Source organism: Diabrotica virgifera, chromosome 10 (assembly GCF_917563875.1).
Source record: "Diabrotica virgifera virgifera chromosome 10, PGI_DIABVI_V3a".
Classification (NCBI taxonomy): Eukaryota; Metazoa; Arthropoda; class Insecta; order Coleoptera; family Chrysomelidae; genus Diabrotica; species Diabrotica virgifera.
In genome coordinates, this window is record NC_065452.1 from 141506914 (window position 1) to 141531572 (window position 24659).

Here is a 24659-nt window from a genome sequence, read left to right on the forward strand (position 1 = left end):
AGAGGGAGGATAACTCAAATATTATTATTTGATTTATTTTCAAGCTATTTCTGCAAAAAAATTTGAGTCACCTCTCAACGTCCATCTCGAAAAAGATGCGCCCTGGACTATTTATTTTAAATTTAAATACTTGTATACAATTTATGTATACATACACATATTATAGATAAGTACAAAATTTATTTCGCCGAAGCGATGACGGTCGCGATGATGGTCGCGAAATCAATCCTTTTTCCCCATTCTAAAATAAGTTTTACATTTATTTTAAATTTAAATACCTCTACACAATTTATATATACTATACATACACATAATATATAGCATAAGCGATGACGGTCGCGAATTCAGTGCTTTTTCCCCTATCCAAAAACCGCACAACTTCCCTAAAGAAGTTTTCACTTCAAAAATTAAAAATCTAACACATTCGTTAAAGAAAAGCGTGGGGCGAAAACAGCTTATTCGATAATAACGCTGTTCTTTGACGAATGTGTTTTTTTTTATTTTTTGCTTTTTAGTTGATTTTTTATAATATTTTTAATTTTAGTCACTCGTAACTAAAGAAAAGCGTTTCTTAAAAAATTTTTTTTCATATTTTTTTATTGGACTATGGCCTTGACAATTATCCAGTAACCAGGGCTAATATAATTGGCCAATATAATAATTAAAAGTGCGAATAAAGTTGCAGAGCGTAGAAATAGGTGTCGCTTTGCCGAACTTGCACGGTCCCAATAGTGAAACTATCCACGGCTACAGCTAAGCAGTTGTCGATGCCGATCAACTGAGTGCTCTCTACCACAGTATAAAGAGGGACAGTAGAACCACTCTCCGAAAAATTGGAAGTAAAATCTGTAGTCGCGCATGGCGACCGCGCAATGTTGGCAGTCGCTTTTGCCCCACTCTCGCATTGCTATTCGCATAGAAACGTACGGCTTTTAACAGGGAAAACCCGCATCCACCACTGGTGAATTACCAATTGCGTACTGCCGGTATTACTTCCTGAGATCAAAGCGCCGACAGAAGAGTGATTTTACTGTGGAACCTCTATATACTGTGTCTCTACCATCATTTGAAATTTGTGAGCGAGCAACGTCTATTCCTATTTTGTTTAAGCTGTAAAACTATTGCACAAAATATTGTATTCTTATGTATTTTAGACTATAGAAACAGCAGGAAAAATCGAGTTTGAATGCCAACATGATGTTACAGAGTGCTTTGCTAATAAGATCCATGCTTGTGCCATATCAACTTTAAAGAATCCTGAAAGACTAATTAATTATATTTCTTGTCTTCTTAAACAGTATTTGTCACCACCAGAAGAAGCGGGAGAGCTTGTAAGTGTTTAATTATATTTAATATCCAATCTCAACTAATAACACAAACAGTACCATGTGTACTATGTGTAGCCAAATGGTGTTTTGCCCTACTTAGTCAGGTGGCACTGAAACCTTTTGGTGTTCGCAGACTGTGGAATTAAATAGGTTCTTTTTGTGTTTGCACCACACTAATGTTACTGAATGTACAGGATGTTTCATTGGGAAACGGAAATACTTGAAATGGTTAATGAAGGTCACTGAGACGGTTCTATATATGTATAATACATTTATTGCCCCATTTCTGGATCCATATCCAGAATCCGTCCAAGGTGGAATCCTTCCACCTTGTATATTTTTTTAATATTCGGTACACATATGTCTCATTTAGAAACTAAACCGCCCAACTACTAATCACAAGAAAAATCAAGGTCCGGATTAACAAAAAATATAAAGTTAATGTGACCTTGAAACAATACCTTATACATCAACATTTTCAAAATAAACTAAGTTTAATCGTGATTCGGGAGTGCTCCTTGTAACATTCAACGTATCTTGGTTTGTTTATATCTAGTACATCTTTATTGTGATTTTAGTATCTACAGGGTGATTGATTAATAGCTCCGCTATAGTAATAGATAATAGATAGCAATAAAAGTTAATAACAAAAATTTTAGCCACCTTTGAGCTTCATATTACAAAATTAGTTAGAATGTTACAGGGTGTTCGATAACACAGTGGCAGACCAAACTTATGTTTTTTTAAATGGAACACTCTATATTTTATTTTAAATTCGAAATCCTGTTAACTTCTTCATCACAAAAATATAAAGGTTTGTTATGTTATACAGGGTATTTACAAAGTTATAACCAATTTTATATGAAAATCGTAACAAGTTCAACTCCCTGTATAAATAAAAATAAGCAAAACAACAATGGTTTATTAATGCCATATTTTTTAACGTATTGTCAAAATTTTCAAGAATGGTCGATATTGCTAATGTTCTTTATATCAAATACAGGGTGAGTCAAAACGCAAGTACATTATTTTCTCAGTAATTTTAAATGGAACACCCTGTATTTTATATCACTATTGAAAAGTACCATTACCGTACTTTAATTTTTAGATAACATTCCCTATGTCTAAATTTATTAGTTTTCGAGATATTTTCATTTTTCAATGGACCAGTAGCGTGGCCACCCAGAATTTAATAAACTGGACTGATTTTTTTTGGGGTTACGTTAATAATGAAGTTTATAAAGTACCTCCAACAACAAGGGATGAGATGAAAAATAGAATACAAAGTGTATTTCGATGTGTTAATTTACAAATGCTCCGTAGAGTAAGTAGCTCATTCAATGATCGTTTTTAGGCGTACATAAATGTGTTAGGAGATAATTTTGAACACCTTATGTAATTAAATATTAAAAATATTTTATTAAAAGTAGCTTCTAATTTTTTCAAACATGTTTTTTTGCAAAATGTATTACTGATAAATTATGTTTCGTTCTTTATTTGTTACATTGTTACATTTACATACAAAAGTAGTGTTTAATTGTCTTCACAAAATATTGTATTTTGTGTTTGTGTGTTTTTTTGTAAAATTTATTACTAATTTTCTTTGTTTATTTGTTGCATTTACATAAAAAGATAGTTTTTAATTGTTTCAAAAACGTTACATGTAGTGGTTGTGTTTTTGTTTGTAAAATGTATTACTAATAAATTATTTTTATTTCTTTATTTGCTACAGTGTTACATTGATTACCGGATTGATAATCGGTAATCTTCAATTGTCAATTCAGTCATGGCTTACTTAAAATTTAGATAAATTTAAACACCTAAAATAATTTGCTCTGAAAAATGAAAATATCTCGAAAACTAATAAAGTTGGGCATAGGGAATGTTATACAGGGTGTTTCATTGGGAAACGGAAATACTTTAATGGTGAATAGAGGTCACCGAGGCCGTTTTAGGTATACTAAATTTTTTGCCCTACCGACTTTTATATCCAAGTTACAGGGTGTTTTATCGATTTTGCTCATTTCTTTCCGAAGCCATAACTTGAGATCCACCCTGTATATTTTTTTTATATTTGGTACACATTTGTCTCATTCAAAACCAAAACGACCGACATACTAATCACAAGAAAAATCCAGTTCCGGATTAACAAAAAATTATAAAGTAATTGTGACCTTAAAATAACACCCTGTATATTGAAATTTTGAAAATCTGTTTGCATATTTGAAAAGAGCACAAAAAACTAAGTCTAATTGTTTAGTTCGATTTTTCGGCCAGACAATTTTTTGACTTTAATTTTGAAATTATATTGAATTTTTAAAGAACTCAACATTAAAAAGCAGGTATTATTAACTTTTAATTATTAATTATTAAAGTTATTGAAAAAATACTCAATTTAAAATGAATCAATACTTATTTACCACATTGGAAAGACCCAATTATTAATCACAAGAAAAATCCAGGTCCGGATTAACAAAAAAACATAAAGTAATTGTGACCTTGAAACAACACCCTGTATATTGACATTTTCAAAATTTGTTTGCACATTTGAAAAGACCACAAAATATGAGTTTATTGGTTCACTTTGATTTATTATTAAAAGTCCTTTAAAAACCTGCTTATTAATTTCAGGGTTCTTAAAAATTTGAATAATTTAATTTCATAATTAAAGTTAATAAATTTTTGCACAAAAAATCAAAGTGAATATGGCTTACATGAGGAATTCTGGAGTATCTAGTGATTACGATAATCACTAATAATGTCAACACATAATAAAACTCATGTAAAAAATTAAATAGATCAACATAGTAGAGTTCGTATTCCGTAAACCCAAAACCCATGAGCAATTCGTTTACATCAATTTAGTACCAAAATTTTTCTAAACTCTATAAGATGATATACCTTAGGCACCAGGTGCTCCTGTGTTTGTTCTGACGGCGTATTGGTCTTCAGCAACCCCAAAAACCCATGAGTAATCCGTTTGAATCTATTTAATGCCGAAAACCCTCGAAACTCCAGAGGATAACGTGCCTTGGCCCAGATGCTCCGGTGTCTCTTCTGATGGCGTATTTGTGTTTGGCAACCCCAAAAACCCGTGAGTAATCTGTTTGCATCAATTGAGTACCTAAAACTTTCGAAACTCCTGAAGAGTCCTCCGGTGTTTGTTCTGATGGGGTATTCGTGTTCAGCATCCCCAAAAACCTATGAGTAATCTGTTTGCATGAATATAGTACCGAAAACCTCGCCTATCGGATGACGCCCCTTGCAGTGTCCCTGGGCACCAGGTTTTACGATGGTCTGTTTTGATGGCATGTTTAGTGTTTACCGACCTCAAAAACCCCCGAGTAATTTATTTTCTTCATCAATTTAATGCCGAAATTCCTTAAAACTTCAGAAGATGACGTCCCTTGTAGTCACCTTGGGCACCGGGTGCACAGGGGTTGTTTGTGATGGCATATTCGTGTTTAGCGCCCTCAAAAACCCTCTAGTAATCCATTTGCATCAATTAAATGCCGAAAGTCCTCGAAACCCCAGAAGATGACGTGCCCTAGTAGCGACCCTGGGCACCAGGTATTCCCAAGTTCAATTATGATGGCATATTCGTGTTTAGCGACCCCAAAAAACTCGTAATTATTCCGTTTGAATCAATTTAATACCGAAATCCCTCGAAACTCCAGAAGATGACGTCCCTTGCAGTGACCTTGGGCACCAGGTGATCCGGTGGTCTGTTCTGATGGCATATTCGTGACTAACACTACAAGAACCTCCGAGTAATGCATTTTTATCAATTTAATGCCAAAATCCCTCAAAACTCCAGAAGAGGACGTCCCTTGCAGTGATCTTGGGTTCCAGGTGTACATGGCGTATTCGTGTTTAGCGACCTCAAAATCCCTCCAGTAATCCATTTGCATCAATTAAATGCCGAAAACCCTCGAAACCCCAGAAGATGACATGCCCTAGTAGCGACCTTGGGCACCAGGTACTCCGGAGTTCAGTTCTGATATCATATTCGTGTTTACCGACCCCAAAAACCCGTGAGTAATCCGTTTACATCAATTTAATGCCGAAAACATTCGAAACTCCAGAAGATGACGTCCCTTGCTGTGACCTTGGGCGCCAGGTAATCCGGTGGTCTACTCTGATGGCATATTCGTGTTTGGCCACCTCAAAAACCCCCCGAGTAATCCGTTTGCACCAATTTAATACCGAAAGTGCAGAAGATGACGTCCCTTGTAGTGACCTTGGGCACCAGGTAATCCAGAGGTCTTTTCTGATGGCATATTCGTGTTTAACCACCTCAAAAACCCCCCGAATAGTCCAGTTGCATCAATTTAGTGCCGAAATCCCTCAAAACTCCAGAAGATGACGTCCGTTACACTGGCCTTGGGCACCAGGTGATCCTAAGGTCAATTCTGATGGCATATTAGTACTTAGTGACCCCTAAAACCCGTGAGTAATCCGTTTGCATCGATTTAATGCCGAAAACCATCAGCCGAAAAACATCAGAAGATGACGTCTCTTGCACTGACCTTGGGCACCAGGTAATCCGGGGATCAGTTCTGATTGCGTAATCGTATTCAGTGACCCCAAAAACCCCCCAAATAATAAATTTTGTTCCTTAGTATACTGATTTTGACTTTATTTTTATATTTATGCAATTTTGGATGCATTTTATGCACTTTACAGTGCAATTATGCATTTACACCCATTTTTGAATAGTAGACTTTTTTCCTGACGTCATCCTGAACATAATGCAAAAAACTGCAAGTCTCTATGCGCTGTATTTAAAAATTTATTTATTTTGTGCTAAATGCCCTCGTCTAATGTGATTGTTCGAGCCACTATTGGAATGTCATCGTGCATTTCAACCATCGCACGTTCAAAATTCTTTGTGTGTGAAACGAGGGTAAAGGAGACGATAGACGAGAATTATAACATTCTGCTGAAAATAAAAAAAAATGTAACTTTTTTCGGTTTCAAAAATTATGCGATACTTTTTATGATAAGTGCATTTGTCTATATATGTCTAATTTATAAAATTCTTATAAGAGCGTTCAAAAACCGAATACAGGGTGAAATTTTTTCTATGAACAAAACAAACAATTTTTAAAATCAGGTCCGGATTATTTGTTAAATGTTATTTGAAATGTCTTCTCAAACAATATAATTTTTGCAAGAAAAGTTACATTGTTTATATCTATGGTTCACTTTGCTAAACTTTTAATTCGTAGTAAAATTTGAATTTTTCAATTATCAATTAAATATTCGTGTGGGGAAAAATTAATATGTCGTATTAATTGCCTATTTCTCTAATTTATAAAATTATTACTAGAGTTTTCAAAAACCTTATACAGTGTGAAATGTTTTCTTTGAAGAAAACGAACTAATTTTTTAAAACCGAACGTAATTTTTTTCTAGTTTAAATAAATCAAACTGGAAAAAAATCAGGTCCGGTTTGTTTGTTAAAGGTTACATTAAATGCTTGTTCACGAAAATTAAATTTTGCAAGAAAATTTACATTTTTTCATCTATGTCTCACGTGGCTAAACTTTTAATTCATAATCAAATTTGAATTTTTTTATTAAAAATTAAGTAATTGTGTGGGTAAAACAATAAATATGCCATTTAATGGAAAATTTGTCCAATTTATAAAATTCTTATTAGAGTTTTGAACAGGGTTATACAGGGTGAAATTTTTTTATGAACAAAACTAACTAATTTTTTAAAACCATGTAACGTTTGACCAAGATATGAGACACATCGAACTTACCGTTTAAAAGTTATGACTATGACGAGTAGAAATTTCAGTCAAAATTCACGACTCACCCTGTATATTATTAAAAAATGGGAGCAGACTCTTTTTAATGGTCACCTATTATTCCCCATAATTGCCTATATGCAGTTAGGAGTATGTACCGGGTGTCCCAATAAGAATGGCGCTCGGCCATATCTCAGGAACCGTTTATAGTACAGCTTTGAGAAAAACATATTTATAACAAAAGTTGCCTCGGGAAAAGCTTGGAAATTATTTTCATAATTGTGGGTCCACCGCTAGAGGGCGTAATTGAATATCAAAAATTAAAATTTTACAAAATTTACCTAATGAAAGGGCACTGGAAATCCAATCATTATATTCTTCATAAAATTCTGCGCATATTTGATTTCACAAGTTTAAGTCTACCTTTGCAAATAAGAGGCGGGGGTGAGTGGGAACCTTCTTATGCAAAAATGGCTGTAAGTCCGGTTCTGCTAAATCGAATTTTGCATACACTTGGTCTTGTTGAAAACAGCCCTTTTTGATCAATGTAAGTGTCTTATTTTCGAAATAGCCTAATAAGTAATATGCAAGCTAGGAGGCGTTATTTAATTATTTTCGGAAATCTAGTTTTCTTTGGAGAATATTAAATACAAGTATGTATTTTTAATCCTGTATTACAAAATTAGACCGCATTAGCAACATAATACCGAAAACCGCATGTCGATACCTTTTTTCTATCTCGAGATATCTTAAGAAACGTGTAAATTTTAAACAACTGTTAATGTCACCGGTAAACGAAGTTAAGGAAAAGTAGTGTGCTATGGAAAAAACAAAGAAACATTTTCCAGATGTAGATATACAGGGTGAGTCACCACTAACGGGACGGAAGATTACAGCGAAATGGTAAAAGATTTGAGAAAAATTTAAATTGAATAGTTTGTAAGTTGATTATAGCTACATTTTAAAATTATTTTGAAATATACAGGGTGTGTCAGTAAATGGCGACGTATCAAAGTTTTATTTTTTCTTATGGAACACCCTGTATTTTATTGCATTTTTTAATTATCCGCAAAAAATAAGGTATAGTTTCATAAGGCTTCCCTATACCTATGTACAGAGGCTTCTGAGTTATGTTGACTTTTCTTAAAATGTAAAGTTTTAAAAGAAGGCTTATTCTCAAGTTATTTAAGAAATTACCAAAACATTACTTCTACATTTAAATAGTTGGATATTGGTTGAATGTATTCCATGATTAATTATTACACATTTGTCTACAGGGTGTTCAAAATTTACAGTTTCATTATTGGCCTTTTCAATGTGTCATATGATGCTTATTTTAAAAGGAACACCATGTATATTAATACATAATTATACTAAACAAATTTACCTCTTTTGAATGGTACATGGATGTACTATAGCTAGGTTTCATAGTTTTTGCGTAATTTACAATTATTTAAATTCTTAATCTGTAAATCGATTTTAAAACAAAAGATGTAGTTAATTAATGTCATTGTATGACATTGTCAGTTTATGACAGTACGGTCTGGTAATTATCAAAACTATAAACATCCGTGTATGAAATTCAATTTTTTTTACTTAAAAATGACTTTGGCAGAGCCAATTACATTCAAATTTAATTGTTCCTAAAAATGAATAATCACGCTATCTATGAAAGAGTAGACATGCTACTTTGCATTGGGGAATATTTTTAAAATTGTCTCAGCCTCTAAAGTTTACGCTTAAAAGTATCCTGATAGAAGACACTCAAAAAGGACGTTTTTGAGAGATTTCTCGATAGATTCTGTGCTACTGGTAATGTTGCGTAGGTACGAAAAGTTAAATAAAAATAAATCATTTATTTTTGATGACGTCAACGAACTTGATGTCCTGCTTTCTGTTACGGAAAACCCAAATACTAGTACGAGAAAAATTTCGGGTCGATTGGAAATCAGTCAAACAAGTGTATGTAGAATACATAAGAAAAACCACTATCATCAGTATAAAACTCAACTACAACAGCATTAGACAGAACAGGAACGTTTAACTTTTCATTTATAGACTTTAGAATTTGGAGAAGATCCTAATTATTTTTAGAATGTGTACAGACGAATTTACCTACTTTTCATAATAATCGTCTAGTTAATAGACATAGCTTTCACTTTATTATGATACAGGAAACAAACATTTTACTGTTGTTCGCCAACACCGATGAAGTGTTAATGTTTGGGGCAATATTCTGAGCGAGTACGTTATCGACCCATATTTTGTTGACGAAAATCTGAATGGAGCAACTTTTTTAAATTTCTTAAAACAAGTTTTTTGGATCCTTCTTAATACCTTCCACTTAGCGTGCTAACAAACATGTGGCTCCAATTGGACGGAGCTCCTGCTTATTTTTGACGTGATGTTAAGAACAACCTCAACATAGAATTTAGAAATAAATGAATAGATAGGTTCGGTCCATATATTTGGCCACCTAGGTCACCAGGATTGACCAAGATGAATTTTTTTAAATGGGGTTATATTAAAAATATTGTAAATGCTACCCTTCCTACCCTACTACTTCAGATGGGATTTTTATGAAATTAAGAATTTCGGACGCTTTTACGTCTATAAATAACACCAGCTATGTTAAATAATGTAAACAAATCATTTAAAATCGCTTGTTGTATAAACATTTTGAACATGTATTACATAAGTGGTTAATATCCATGGTGTTCTGTAACTGTAAATTTTGAACACCCTGTAAATAAATGTGTAATAATCAATCACGGGATGCATTAATTATAAGATAATTACCAGACCGTATTGTCATAAAGTGACAATGTCATACAGTGACATTAATTAACTTCATCTTTTTTTTAAAATCGATTTACAGATTAAGAATTTAAATAATTGTAAATTACGCAAAAACTATGACACCTAGGTATAGGACATCCATATACCATTCGAAAGAGGTAAATTTTTTTTGTATAATTATTAATTAATGTACATGGTGTTCCATTTAAAATAAGCATCATATGACACATTGAATACTTCAATAACGAGACTGTAAATTTTGAACACCCTGTAGACAAATGTGTAATAATTAATCATGGAATACATTCAACCAATATCCAGCTATTTAGATGTAAAAGTAATATTTTTATAATTTCTTAAATAACTTGAGAATAAGCCATCTTTTAAAACTTTACATTTTAAGAAAAGTCAGCATAACTCAAAACACTCTGTACATAGGTATAGGGAAGCCTTATGGAACTATACCTTATTTTTTGCGGACAATTAAAAAATGTAATAAAATACAGGGTGTTCCATAAGAAAAAATATAACTTTGGTACGCCGCCATTTATTGGGACACCCTGTATATTTCAAAATAATTTTAAAATGTAGCTTTTATCAACTTACAAACTACTAAATTAAAATTTTTTTCAAATCTTTTACCATTTCGCTGTAATCTGCCGTCCCGTTGGTGGTGACTCACCCTGTATATAATTAATTAAAACAACAATAAGACGACAAACAACACAGCAATATAACAAAGAAATAAAAGCAACTACTTACTTAGTGACGACCTAAATGTTCAAATTGTTGCTTATCATTTTCTATGCAAGCATTTACTCTTTCAAGAGTAGATTGAACAGCAGTCTCAATTTCTGCTTTTGCAATGCTTTGAATGGCGTTTCGTATTCTCTAGATTCTAGGTCACGTTTTCTCGAGTAGTGGGCCTAGCGGCAAAAACAAGGTCTTTAATCCGTACCCATAAATAAAAGTCTAATACAGTTAAATCTGTTGTTATTCAATCTATGCTTGAAAGAGTAAATGCATGCATCGAAAATGATGGGCAACAATTTGAACATTTAGGCAGTCACTAAGACTAAGTAAGTAGTTGCTTTTATTTCTTTGGTATATTTTATAGTGTTGTTTTAATTAATTATATACGTTTACATCTGGAAAATGTTTATTTGTTTTTTCCATAGCACACTACTTTTCCTTAACCTCGTTTACCGGTGACAGTAACAGTTATGTTTAACATTTACACATTTCTTAAGATATCTCGAGATAGAAAAAAGGTATCGACATGCGGTTTTCGGTAATTATGTTGCTAATTTGGTCGAATTTTGTAATACACGATTAAAAATGTATACTTGTATTTAATATTTTCCAAAAAAAAACTGATTTCTGAAAATAATTAAATAACGCCTCCTAGCTTGCATATTACTTATTAGGCTATTTCGAAAATAAGACACTTACATTGACGAAAAAGAGCTGTTTTCAACAAGATTAAGTATGCAAAATTCGATTTAGCAAAACCGGACTTACAGCCATTTTTGCATAAGAAGGTTCCCACTCACCCCACCTCTTATTTGCAAAGGTAGAGTTAAACTTGTGAAATCAAATATGCGCAGAATTTTATGAAGAATACGATGATTGGATTTCCAGTGCCCTTTCATTAGGTAAATTTTGTAAAATTTTGATTTTTGATATTCAATTACGCCCTCTAGCGGTGGACCTACAATTATGAAAATAATTTCCAGGCTTTTCCCGATGCAACTTTTATTATAAATATTTTTTTCTCAAAGCGGTACTATAAACGGTTCCTGAGATATGGCCGAGAGCCATTTTTATTGGGACACCCGGTACAGTTCCTCATGACTCACCCTGTGTATGATAGCTGGTAGCAAGTGTGGAAAGCAAACTGGAAATTGTGGATAAATATAAAGAAAATAATATGTTATTCAAGCTGTATAAGATTTCGATGATTATTTCGCAGATAGACTTAACTACATACTATGTATTCTCTCTGCTAGATCTTACACCCGTTTTTCCCTGTTTTCCTACATTTTTCGAAAAACTTTATTGTAATTCTTTTTACTGGTTTTTAGCCATGTTATACCTGATGCTTTATTCTACTTCATACTTATATTAACATTGTTTTAGTGTGCCAAAGAGCAAAACATCAACTTTACACCAATACTCGACTGCGCGAACAGCAATCACGGATCTATACTATTGAAGCATTATGGAGAAAGAACAAATGCTTTGCGACCTCGAGTAAAATTCATTCCAACTATCCAATTTAATGGCAGCCAAAGCATAGTTAATCAAGCTCTAATCTTGAAGGATTTTAAGAAGGCTTTCTGTAGTATGCTTAGAGTTAAACCAAAATTATGTTTAAATTCTTAATCACTATGATCTCACATACAAATCTACAAAGCATATCATTATCTAAAAGTTCGTCCTATAATTTTAAGAGATAAGCTTCCTCTACCTGTATCCCTAAACCCTAAATTTCATTATATGGAAATGAGTGGGACTTGTAGTGGGTGTTGGTAAGTGAGCATGACCTGATCTGGCATTCCTGCTCACTTACCAACCTATCCCCTATATTTCATTTTATGGAAATGAGTGGGACTTGTAGTGGGCGTTGGTAAGTGAGCATGACCTGATCTGGCATTCCTGCTCACTTACCAACCTATCCCCTATATTTCATTTTATGGAAATGAGTGGGACTTGTAGTGGGCGTTGGTAAGTGAGCATGACCTGATCTGGCATTCCTGCTCACTTACCAACCTATCCCCTATATTTCATTTTATGGAGAGAGTGAGAGTTGGTGAGTGAGTGGAACCTGATCTGGTGTTCTCGCTCACTTACAGACGTTTCATGATTCACAATTCATAATTATTGTATTATAAATTCCAGATCCTTTTTCTGGAATGCGCATCAGCACTGATCAAGCGGACACGTTTCTATAATATGTGTATTATCTACAGCGTGTCTACTTAAGTTGAAACATATGGAAAACTTTTTTATTATTAACTTTACGAAAAAAAGTTATTCTTCATAAAAAGTTCTGCATGCTCTAAAACCTAAGATTAAATCATCAGATATCAAATTTTATCAATATTATACGAGGTGTGTCAAAAAATATGAATTTCGTTCAAGGGTAAAGTATCTTTATTTATATAAATATCGAAAATTCTTATTATGAAAAGTTGTTTGGAATTAAAACCAAGATCAAATATGCAATTACTTGCTTCTAATTGAAAAAAGAGTATTTTACAAAGGACATCGCACACATCTTATGGAAAATATAATGTCACTCAAATTCAATAAAATTTATACGAATAGATGCGTTTTAAATTAACGGTCAAATCTTATCATTGCGCCAACTCTATATTTTCAATAATAAGAGCAGAAATTGATATAAATAAATCTGAAATCAAATGGGTACGTACATAAGTTAGAGAGAGAAAAAATATTTTAAAATATCCAAATTGTCGGTACTCCATAAATCAGCGGATTAGTTTCACTAATCCGCTTAGACCCAGCGGGGTTTAAGCTCTTGTGAATAGCACCCAGAGCAATAGTAATTGTAACTGACACTTTTACTGACTCAAAAAATGTGATTTCGATAAACTTTAATTGCAATTTGCGCCGTAATTAATCATAATTAAGAGTTGGCGAATCTATTCGTATAAATTTTATTGAATTTGAGTGAAATTATATTTTCCATAAGATGTGTGCGATGTCCTTTTTCTGAAATTTATGAATACCCAACATCGTTTTTATTTATTAGAAATATGATAATTCTTTTATTGTTCATTTTACGAAAAAACGTTATTCTTCATAAAAAGCTCAGCATGGTCTAAAATCTAAGATACAACCATGATATATCAACTGTTATTAATTTTATACGAGGTGTGTTAAAAAATATGAATTTCGCTCGGTTTCACCCCTATTCAGCGGTCCCCGATTGAGCGGTCTCAATACAGCGGTCCCCGTTTCAGCGGTACCCAGATTCAGCGGTCCCCATAAACGCGGTCCCCAATAGAGCGGTCTCAATAAGAAAATAATAATGTGACAATGATAAGTAATTAGTTTTATTGTAGGATACTATTTTAACCTATTCATGTTTGAAAATATACAGGTAATATCTAAGTATCTGGTATATACCCCAGTTAATAAGGAAAAAAATCATCGATTTCACGTAAAAATGTTCTACAGGGTTTTCAAAGTTTCAAACGGTAGATGAGGAATAACTGATGATAATTCCGTGAAGACGTAACGCTGTGGCATTTTTTAAATGCCTTTTTACATTTTGTCACTCTAACTATAAACAGCCGTTTTAAGTGCAACAAACCGGTGTAATATTAGGAACTTTAAAAATGGGGCGTAGAAAAAGCTCTTTTTGAGTAGTGGTTGTAAAAAAAATGGATTTTACTCACTGTTTTTTTGGTGCGGAAAATATGATTTTCCGCATGCTAGTAGAAAATAGCTATTTGTATAACAAGGGAGGAAAGTGCTTCTTTTCCTCCCGAGAATGAAGTTTACTGCCCGACGCGTAGCGGAGGGCAGTAATCATTCAAGGGAGGAAAAGGCACTTTACTCCCATGTTATACATATGGTTTTTCCACCTTCCTCAAATAACAAGTCATTTTATCATTTTTACTTAATTTATTTATGTAACTAACCAACAAAATTTATTAGAACTAAAACTAGCAAGTAGGTACAATATAACTGTCAACTGTCAAATATAAGTCAAATTATTAATGTAAACATTGTTAAATCAGAATAACAATTTAGTGTTTTTTACCATTCTACAAAATACAGAGTGTTTTTAAATAAACGTTAAAATGTATAGATACTTACGTAATAGAAAATAGATATTGTACAGGGCGTCAATAAGTTATATTACATGAATGAAATACCATGACGTCACTTTTACTTTTCCTCCCTAGGGAGGAAAAATATTTTCCTCCCTAGGGAGGAAAAGTACAACTTTGCTCCCTACAATCAGGTCCGGAAAAGTATACTTTCGGTAGAGGTAGGTGGAAAAATATTTTTTTTTACTTCTAACAAATTGATTTGATAAACCCGCTCTCCCTCTTTCGATAGGTACCCGCAGAATCATCCTAAGTAAATGGGTTTATGTAGAATAATGTTATAAATATTTAGCCTCTAGGATAAACTTTTACAATTTTACAAAAACTATTGCATGAATTAATCTAAAAAATTTTTTGCAAATTATTTACTATATTACCCTACTTTTTATGCAATTGCAAAGCTATATATAGGGTGATTTTGGGACAATTTATTGTTTATTTTATAAAATTCATTTTTTATTGTTAAAACTACTGTCCCCAAGAGGGTCCTGTTTTTTCTCATTTTCCTGAACGATACCTCTCAAACGGCATGCTGCAGAACCAAACGCCGCTGAAACGGGTCGGTGGAATCGAGAACCGCTGAAACGGGTCGGTGGAATCGAGAACCGCTGAAACGGGTCGGTGGAATCGAGAACCGCCGAAACGGGGACTGCTGAAATGGGTACCGCTGAACCGAGGAGTGCTGAAAAGGGTCGGTGGAATCGAGAACCGCTGAAACGGGGACTGTTAAAATGGGGTCTTACCTTTCGCTCATGCATGAGTAGGTATAGTACCTTTATATTTCACAATATTTCAATTGGAAGGATGTAATTGCATATTGAAAAATAGTTTTTAATTCTAAACAACTTTTTGTAATAACAATTTTCAATTTTGTGAAAAATAAAGGTACTTTACTCCTGAGTGAAATTCATATTTTTTGACATACCTCGTACAAAGTTAATAAAATGTGATATCTGATGGTTGCATCTTAGGTCTTAGGACATACAGAGCTTTTTATAAAGAATGCCTTTTTTTAGTAAAAGTAATAATAAAAGTTATCATATCTGTAATAAATAAAAACGAATTTAGTATCCCTAAATTTGAGAAAAATTTGGAAAATATTTTTTTTTATTAGAAGCATGTAATTGCATATTTGATCTTAGTTTTTAATTCCAAACAACTTTTCATAATAAGAATTTTCGATATTAAATGAAATAAAGGTACTTTACTCGTAAACGAAATTCACATTTTTTGACATACCTCGTATAATATTGATAAAATTTGATATCTGATGATTGAATCATAGGTTCTAGAGTATGCAGAACTTTTTATGGAAAATAACTTTTTTTCGTAAAATTAATAATAAAAAAGTTTCCCATATGTTTCCAACTTAAGTAGACACGCTGTATATAAATTGAAATTTAAATAATGAAAAATTCTGTGAAAATTGTGTATATTAACTCTTTTAGCTCCGGTGACGCGTACGCGCGTCCAAATATGACTAGATTAGTACCATCGACGCGTAAGCGCGCTTTGTGTATATTATACAGGGTGTCCAAAAACTCTACCGACAAATGAAGACAGGCAATTCCTCAGAGAATTTTAAGATATTTTAACCCAATTCACCTAGTCCGAAAATGCTTCCTAAGGGAGCTAGAGCTCTTTGAAGATGGCGTCTTGTAATCAGTTTTTCTTAAACTCCAGAACGCTTCTATTGAGAAAAACGAAAATTGGTACACATATTTATTTTCCAGAGATAAATCCACTCCATGTATTGCGAATTTCTAGTACCGGTCATAGGCGTCCGTTTTGGGTAGGGCAACAGATATTTTATCGCATAACTTTTTTATGTTTAATTTTTAAGCACTTTTGACTCTGGATCATTAAATTGTGAGGTATTCTACAACTCAAAGGTACTCTTATTTTAGGTCGATAGGATCCACCGTTTTCTAGAAAAATCGATTTGAAAATTTTTCTTTATTTAAATTTCCAAAAAAAATTTCAAAAACAAACTATTTAGAAATCCGAAAACTGGTACGTTTTTTTATATTTCAGAGGTGAATCGATTTCATTAATTGCGAATTTCTAGTATAGGTCATATGCGTCCGTTTTGGGTAGGTCAACGGTTATTTTTTCGCATAACATTTTTGTCTTTAATTTTTAAGCATTTTTGACTCTAGATTATTAAGTTATTACGTATTCTAGTACTAAAAGTTACTCTCACTTTAATTTGGTAAAATACACCATTTTTTTTGAAATTTTTTTTCAATTTTTATTCAAATTTACAAAATGAAAAATTTTCAAATCGATTTTTCTAGAAAACCGTGTGTCCTACCGACTTAAACCAAGAGTACCTTTTAGTACTAGAATACCTCACAATTTAATAATCCAGTGTGAAAAATGCTTAAAAGTTAAAGACAAAAAAGTTATGTGATAAAATAACCGTTGCCCTACCCAAAACCGACGCCCCTATGATCGGTACTAGAAATTGGAAATGGATGGAATCGATTTATATCTGGAAGATAAATATACGTACCAATTTTCGTTTTTCTAAATTGAAGAGTTCTGGAGGTATTTAAGAAAAACTAATTACAAGACGCCATCTTCAAAGAGCTCTAGCTCCCTTAGGAAAAATTTTCGGACTAGGTGAATTGAGCTAAATTGTCTTAAAATTATCTGAAGAATCCCCTGTCTTCGTTTGTCGGTAGAGTTTCTGGACACAACATTTTATATACCGGCATCACGTTGTTGCTTGGAAATATTAAAGAGGAGCTGAAAGAGTTAATTAGTTAGAAGTATTAGGAATTTCGAAAATATACCACGTACCATGAACATTTTTACATTATATATAGTTTAGGATCTACAATTATCACTAACAGTATCTTTTATGATGTAAGTTACTGTCTAGGGAAAAAATATTATGAATAATTTACAACAGGATATCTTTACAAGGTAGCAAAAAACAGAAGAGAATGGAGAAAACTAGTAAACAAAATTGGACGGAACTCAACAGATGATGCGTGGGACTAGCAACCTCACCATCATTCCTCATGCTACTTGAAACACCGCAAGGTGCCCTTTGCTCCACTTGGAGATGTATGATTATGATGATGATCTTTACAAGGCAGTTTACAATAATTTTAACGAATTATTACTAGCAACATAATCCTTTACTAGATTAAGTATTTTTTCTCCCTGGGCCCGTCTGATCCAAAAGATCTTCGTTGTTACTGAAGCTGAAGCTTACTGTGTTTGCTGCCCATTTTTTTTTGACAACCAAAGGTAATCTGTTGGTTATACACATCAGTGATACCCCCGACAGTTACTTATGATTCAATACTTTGGTGGAAAAAGACGGTTATATGCAAACTTGTGCTCCTTCTCTAAATCTACACCACATCGAAGTCTCTAAATCTACACCACATCGAAGTCTCTAAATCTACACCACATCGAGGTCTCTAAATCTACACCACATCGAAGTCTATAAATCTACACCACATCGAGGTCTCTAAATCTACACCACATCGAGGTCTTTAAATCAACACCATATCGAGGTCTCTAAATCTACACCACATCAAGGTCTCTAATTCTACATCTCATGTAGGTCTCTAAATTTTTACCTCATCAAGGTCTCTAATTCTATATCTCATGTAGGTCTCTAAATCTACACCACATCGAGGTCTTTAAATCCACACCACATCGAGATCTCTAAATCTACATCACATCTAGGTCTCTAATCTACACCACATCGAGGTCTCTAAATCTACACCACATCAAAGTCTCTAAATCTACACCACATCGAGGTCTTTAAATCTACACCATAGCGAGGTCTCTAAATCTACACCACATCGAAGTCTCTAAATCTACACCATATCGAAGTCTCTAAATCCACCCTACAAAAAAAGTGCGTCTAAATATAACAAGAGCCTTAATAGTACTGCCTTCGGCAGTATCCTTTATGACAATCCTGATATTTAAAGCAAAATAACATGGAGGCCGAATTATGTATTGAATTGCCACACAAATACTACTGGGACTATACTTAAGAAATGTACTATGTATATTATACACCAGAACTATTCTTCACTGAGAAGATTTACACAATTATACCATCTAGAGAACAAAAGTCCCAAATATTAATGGGCACTCAATATGGTTCATTGATGGATCTAAGACTGCCCATGGTACTGCATCGGGAGTCTTTGGGTAGATACGTAATTATAATAAATCTTACAGCCTCACTGGTCAACAGAGAATGGGACCAAAACAAATCCTAAAACTACCAATAGGGAAACTGTTGACCTTCGTTGAAGCCACATGACTTTATGAGTTTAGTGGAAAAAACAAGATATGGTACAAAGGTCTTGGTACCAAGAAGAAGAAGGAGGAGGAGGATAAATCTCAATGACAAATACTCACATATGACAGAAGTTAAAGCTGAAGTGCAACAAAAAAAACGTCTTGGAAAGATCAGATCAATTGTGGCAAAGTTAGTGCATACCAACTTTCCGAAAAAGAAATTTAGTACTTAATTTAAACATTATGGCATAAAAAGAAGCACATATTTGTAGAATATCAGGTATTTCAATTTCACACTTGATAAAAAGTCAACAGAAAAAACAGATTAGAAGTTAACTTGATGCTGCAAGAAACTCTCAGGTAGCAATAGACTAATCTATGGTAGTATGGCAAGCTGACAGAAGACGAAATCCGTCGACGCATCACAATGGCCAGATCGGCAACAGCCAAACTGAAAAAAAATATGGAAGACACTGACATTACAAAAAATACAAACTTACGTCTTGTTTGAGCATTAATATTTCCTATCGCTACCTACGCTTCGGAAACTTGGTCCATCAAAAAAGCCGATTTAAAGCGTTTAATGGCATTTGAAATGTGGGTATACCGTAGAATGTTGCGCATATTATGGACCATACATCGCACAAATAATTCAATACTAAAAGAACTTAACATAAAAACTAGCCTCAGCACAATGATCAACTAAAATATACTGAGATATTTTGTACATATAACTAGAAGAAGAAAAGGCATAGAATGAATGATAATTGAAGGCAACGTAGCTGGCAAAAAATCCAGAGGAAGATGGTCGGATAGATAGAAGAACAAGAATCCGAGAATATTGATATAAAGAGAGGAGTAAGACAGGGTTGTCTTCTGTCGCCGCTACTGTTTAACCTGTACAGTGAAGCCATATTTCAGGCAGCGATAGCGGAGCTAAGTGATGGAATCTCTATAAACGGAAGAATAGTAAATAACATAAGATTCGCTGATGACACCGTTATAATGGCAGACACCCTGGAATCGCTACAAAAATTGCTAAATAGAATTAACGATTATTGCATTCGATACGGACTAAAAATAAACAAGAAAAAACTAATTTTATGTTTGTTTCAAAAACAGAACATGGAAATGAAAGGTTAATGATAGAGCAAACCCAAATAGAAAAAGTTAAGACATACAAATATCTGGGAGCCTGCGTTGATGACAAAAATGACCAAAGTAAAGAAATTAAAGTCCGAATTGAAACTGCAAGGCAAGCATTTATAAAAATGAAGACACTGCTTACAAACAAACACCTTCAGTTGCCTGTCAGATTGAGGGCTCTAAGATGCTACATATTTTCTATATTGCTATACGGAATGGAAGCTTGGACACTGAAGAGACAACACATAAGAAGAATAGAAGCGTTCGAAATGTGGTGGTACAGAATAATATTGAAAATTCAGTGGGTTCAAAGGATTACCAATGTTGAAGTGCTACGACGTTTAAATAAGGAGTTAGAAATTATGAAAACTATAAAAACTAGAAAACTGGAATATTTGGGTCACATTACCAGAGGAGAAAAATATGAGTTGCTGAGAATTATTATGCAAGGAAGGATCCAAGGAAGAAGAAGCATAGGAAGAAGACGCATCTCCTGGCTGAGAAACCTTAGAGAATGGGTTAACTGTAGTTCATTACAACTATTCAGAGTAGCAGCCAACAAAGTGACCATAGCCATTATGATATCCAACCTCCGCTAGGAGAGGGAACTTAAAGAAGAAAATGGTCGGACCAAATAAAGAACATGACTAACTATTAATTCTTCGAAGCAAAACAACACGCACCGGAGAGATATAATTGGACAGAAATAGTCAAACAAATTACATAACGCAACTACACCCTTATGAAGGAGAAAATGTTGAGGAGGAGGCCATCTAACTGTATAGAAGAATTGAGCACGCAATATTCGTAGTTTTATAAAATATTCGAACAAAAATTAAAATATGTTATTGACAAAACTACAGCATATTGTGTATTTGTTTTCAAGCATGTAGCATCCCACATAACAATTTCATGTTCTTAGTAGATTCATAGAACATACTTTTCAGAAAAAGTATATACTTAGAATATGCGTAATTACCATTGCGAATGTGCAAAGCATATACTGAGTATATATTACATTACAGTACTTAAACGTTCTATGTATATACTTAGAATGTACTACCGCACTTCTTTTCAGTATATACCAAGAACATACTTTTTAGAAGGTTCTAAGGAGGTGCTATAAACCTTCTATTTATATACTTAGAATGTACTATCGCACATATTTTTAGTATATGGGAAGAATATTCCAAGGAAGTGCTATATACATTCTATAGTTATATACTTAGAATGTACTATCGCACATATTTTTAGTATATGGGAAGAATATTCCAAGGAAGTGCTATATACCTTCTATGTATATACTTAGAATGTACTATCGCACATATTTTTAGTATATGGGAAGAATATTCCAAGGATGTGCTATATTTCTCAGAGGTATGTTTTCAACATCACCCAATCTCATCCTAGGTTCTACTAATATATTATATTTACATATTCTAATTGCATATGAGAATGTAGTTATTACATTCTACAATATGTATTACGTAAAAAGTAAGTATAAAATATATAAACTTTAGTTAGTTATATAGGTACCTATGTATAATAAATATTATATGGGTAAGCAGCCTATAATATATAAAATATAAGTAATATATTTAGTTATTATGTGCACATCAAAATAAAAATTCTGCTTATATATTATATAATAGCCAAATATATATAATATGTATGTAAATTACTAAAATTTATAGGTATCTATATACATTATACATACTTTTACTTACTAGGTATTTAGGAAATATTAAAGTACCAATATGAATTTATTATTTTCAAGCTGCTTTTTATGTTCTTAAAAATGTTTTAGAACTTGTAGCTAGAAATACTTGTCTTCGCTTCGTCCTAACAGCGTAGACATAAATGCCTAACCTAACTGTAGAACTTTACCCCCCTCATCTATGAACTGTACTGATGGAAACTATTTTCATATTTTGCCCTTTTGTTACGTACCCCCTTCCCTTGTGCAGGTATAAAATATGCAATGCAAGGGTCAGAATGACAATGAATGGCCGTTTCCGGATTCCCGAAAACTATAGGTAAAAATACTTATGGTATAAACTCAAATCAAAAAGGTATCATTTCAATGGAAAACGAAACGAGAATTTCTCATTTTTCTTCAATAGAATTAAGTTTTAAACTTTTTTACCATACAATTAAAACGGTTTAAAAAAATGAATTAAATAGTTCAGTATAGTTCCTACCAAAATACCTACATTTTATTAATTATTCTTAACGCGAAGTTGATAATCTATAGGCTAACATTATTCTTCTTCCTATAGGTACATACAGTATATTCTTTTTAAGATATTTTAAAAGTATACAGGGTGAGGCAGATAACTGGCCTATTAGAAATATCTTGAGAACTAAAGGTAACAGAATCATGAAAATTGGAATACAGGGGTTTTGAAGGATGATCTATTCAATGAAAATATTTTCATCTCTTTGCAGCTTCCGGTTATACCGGAAGTTGCTTATAACTTCGTTTTTATAAATGGGACACCCTGTATATTTTTATATTTTTGGATTCTCTTCGACGTCTTCTTTCTTAAAATATAAGGTTTTGTAATGTTATACAGGGTATTTTAAAAGATAATTACGTTTTTTTATTAATTTCGTAGCAAAATTAACACCCTGTAGAATTGTAGTAGTTTGACATCTAAAACTCTACTTACGTTCAACTGATTTTTAATATACTCTACTATTGTGAAGAATTATTAGTATAGCTCAATTTTTAATTTTAGTATGCAGGGTGGGTCGAAACTCGGAATGAGTATTTTCTGAGTTTTCTTAAATGGAACACCCTATATTTTAGTATTGTAATGAAATGATATTTTATGGTACTTTTTTATTTCTTAAGCATTCCCTATACCTAACTGCTTTAATTTGTGCTTAATTGTTAATCGCACCAACAATCTTAACTACGTAGGTATTTTGATAGCTAAACCATTATTGGCAATTTTAAGGACCAGTATGGATTAATATGTATTTATTTCTGAAAAATTATTTGGGATTGAGTATTTTCACGGCCAACCTAATAAAATTTTACGTATTTTTTGTTGCAATTCATGTTTAGCTTGAATCACCAATAACTCACAAACTAAAGCAGTTAGGTATAGGGAATGCTTAAGAAATAAAAAAGTACTGTAAAATATCATTTCACTACAATACAAAAATACAGGGTGTTCCATTTAAGAAAACTCAGAAAATACTCATTCCGAGTTTCGACCAACCCTGTATACTAAAATTAAAAATTTAACTATACTAATGATTCTTAACAATAGTAGAGTATATTAAAAATCATTTGAGCGTAAGTAGAGTTTTAGATGTCAAACTACTACAATTCTACAGGGTGTGAATATTGCTACGAAATTAATAAAAAAACGTAATTATCTTTTAAAATACCCTGTATAATATTACAAAACCTTATATTTTAAGAAAGAAGACATCGAAGAGAATCCAAAAATGTAAAAATATACAGGGTGTCCCATTTAAAAAAACGAAGTTATAAGCAACTTCCGGTATAACCGGAAGTTGCAAAGAGATGAAAATATTTTCATTTACTAGATCATCCCTCAAAACCCCTTTATTCCAATTTTCATGATTCTGTTGCCTTTAGTTCTCGAGATATTTCTAATAGGCCAGTTATCTGCCTCACCCTATATACAAGTATGTGTTAAGCATATACTTTTGCATATACTTACGCATATACTAAGAATATTTGATTAAGGTATATTCTAAGAATAAACTTTTACGAACATTCCGAGATACTACGTACACGAATGTGCTTAGTATATTCGGTGCAAGAATATTATTTGAAGCACATGCAAAGAACATGAAATTTAGAATGTTTTTTATGGTACATGCTATGCTTGTACTACGCATATACTAAAAAGGATATACTTCGACGAATGTTGGTAGGATATGCTTAGAACATGATGCGAACATCATTGTTATGTGGGATATGCCTCGATGCAAGTTAAAGTGATCCTAATCTATAAATTGTTATGAAAGACTGATTTGCAGTAGTTAGTATAGTTAAGATTTACAATGTAAATATTTAATAAACACATAATTACATATGTGCTTCAAAGGTCAAAGAATAGGATTAAAATGGTAATGCCATACGTTAGTTTTCGATTAGAGATACGTGACTGAAAGAAACGCTAAAATCGACGAATGACTGAATAAATCCGCGCAACTCGGGTATGGGAAGTGGCGTAGCAGTGTTGCCATTTTTTGGGTGTACTATATCTAATTTAAAAGTAAACAGACGTTATAATCCAATACAAGCGTTTGTAATGAGGTCTTAGGAACTAGCCAGTACCTCTGTAAAGACGTGACTTTGAATGTATTAAGTACAGAAATTCTTCATTTGTACCATATAAAAGATGAGAAAATGGCCAAAAAGATCCAGTTGTCTTATTAATAGGCCACTAATAGGTATTTTGTTATTATTAACGTTTTTCAAAGTCACTGATAAATGTT

General features: G+C 32.9%; 1 protein-coding gene across 1 annotated transcript in view; it reads left to right on the plus strand.

The window, feature by feature from the left end:
• LOC126893241 (GILT-like protein 1) overlaps positions 1-12318 on the plus strand; it is a 43807-nt gene extending 31489 nt beyond the window's left edge. Inside the window, exons 2-3 of the mRNA XM_050663230.1 lie at positions 1155-1331; positions 12025-12318. Of these exons, the coding sequence (XP_050519187.1) occupies positions 1155-1331; positions 12025-12270 (423 nt within the window). The 3' untranslated portion in view covers positions 12271-12318. The remainder of the gene's footprint in view (positions 1-1154; positions 1332-12024) is intronic.
• Positions 12319-24659: the final 12341 nt, after the last annotated feature.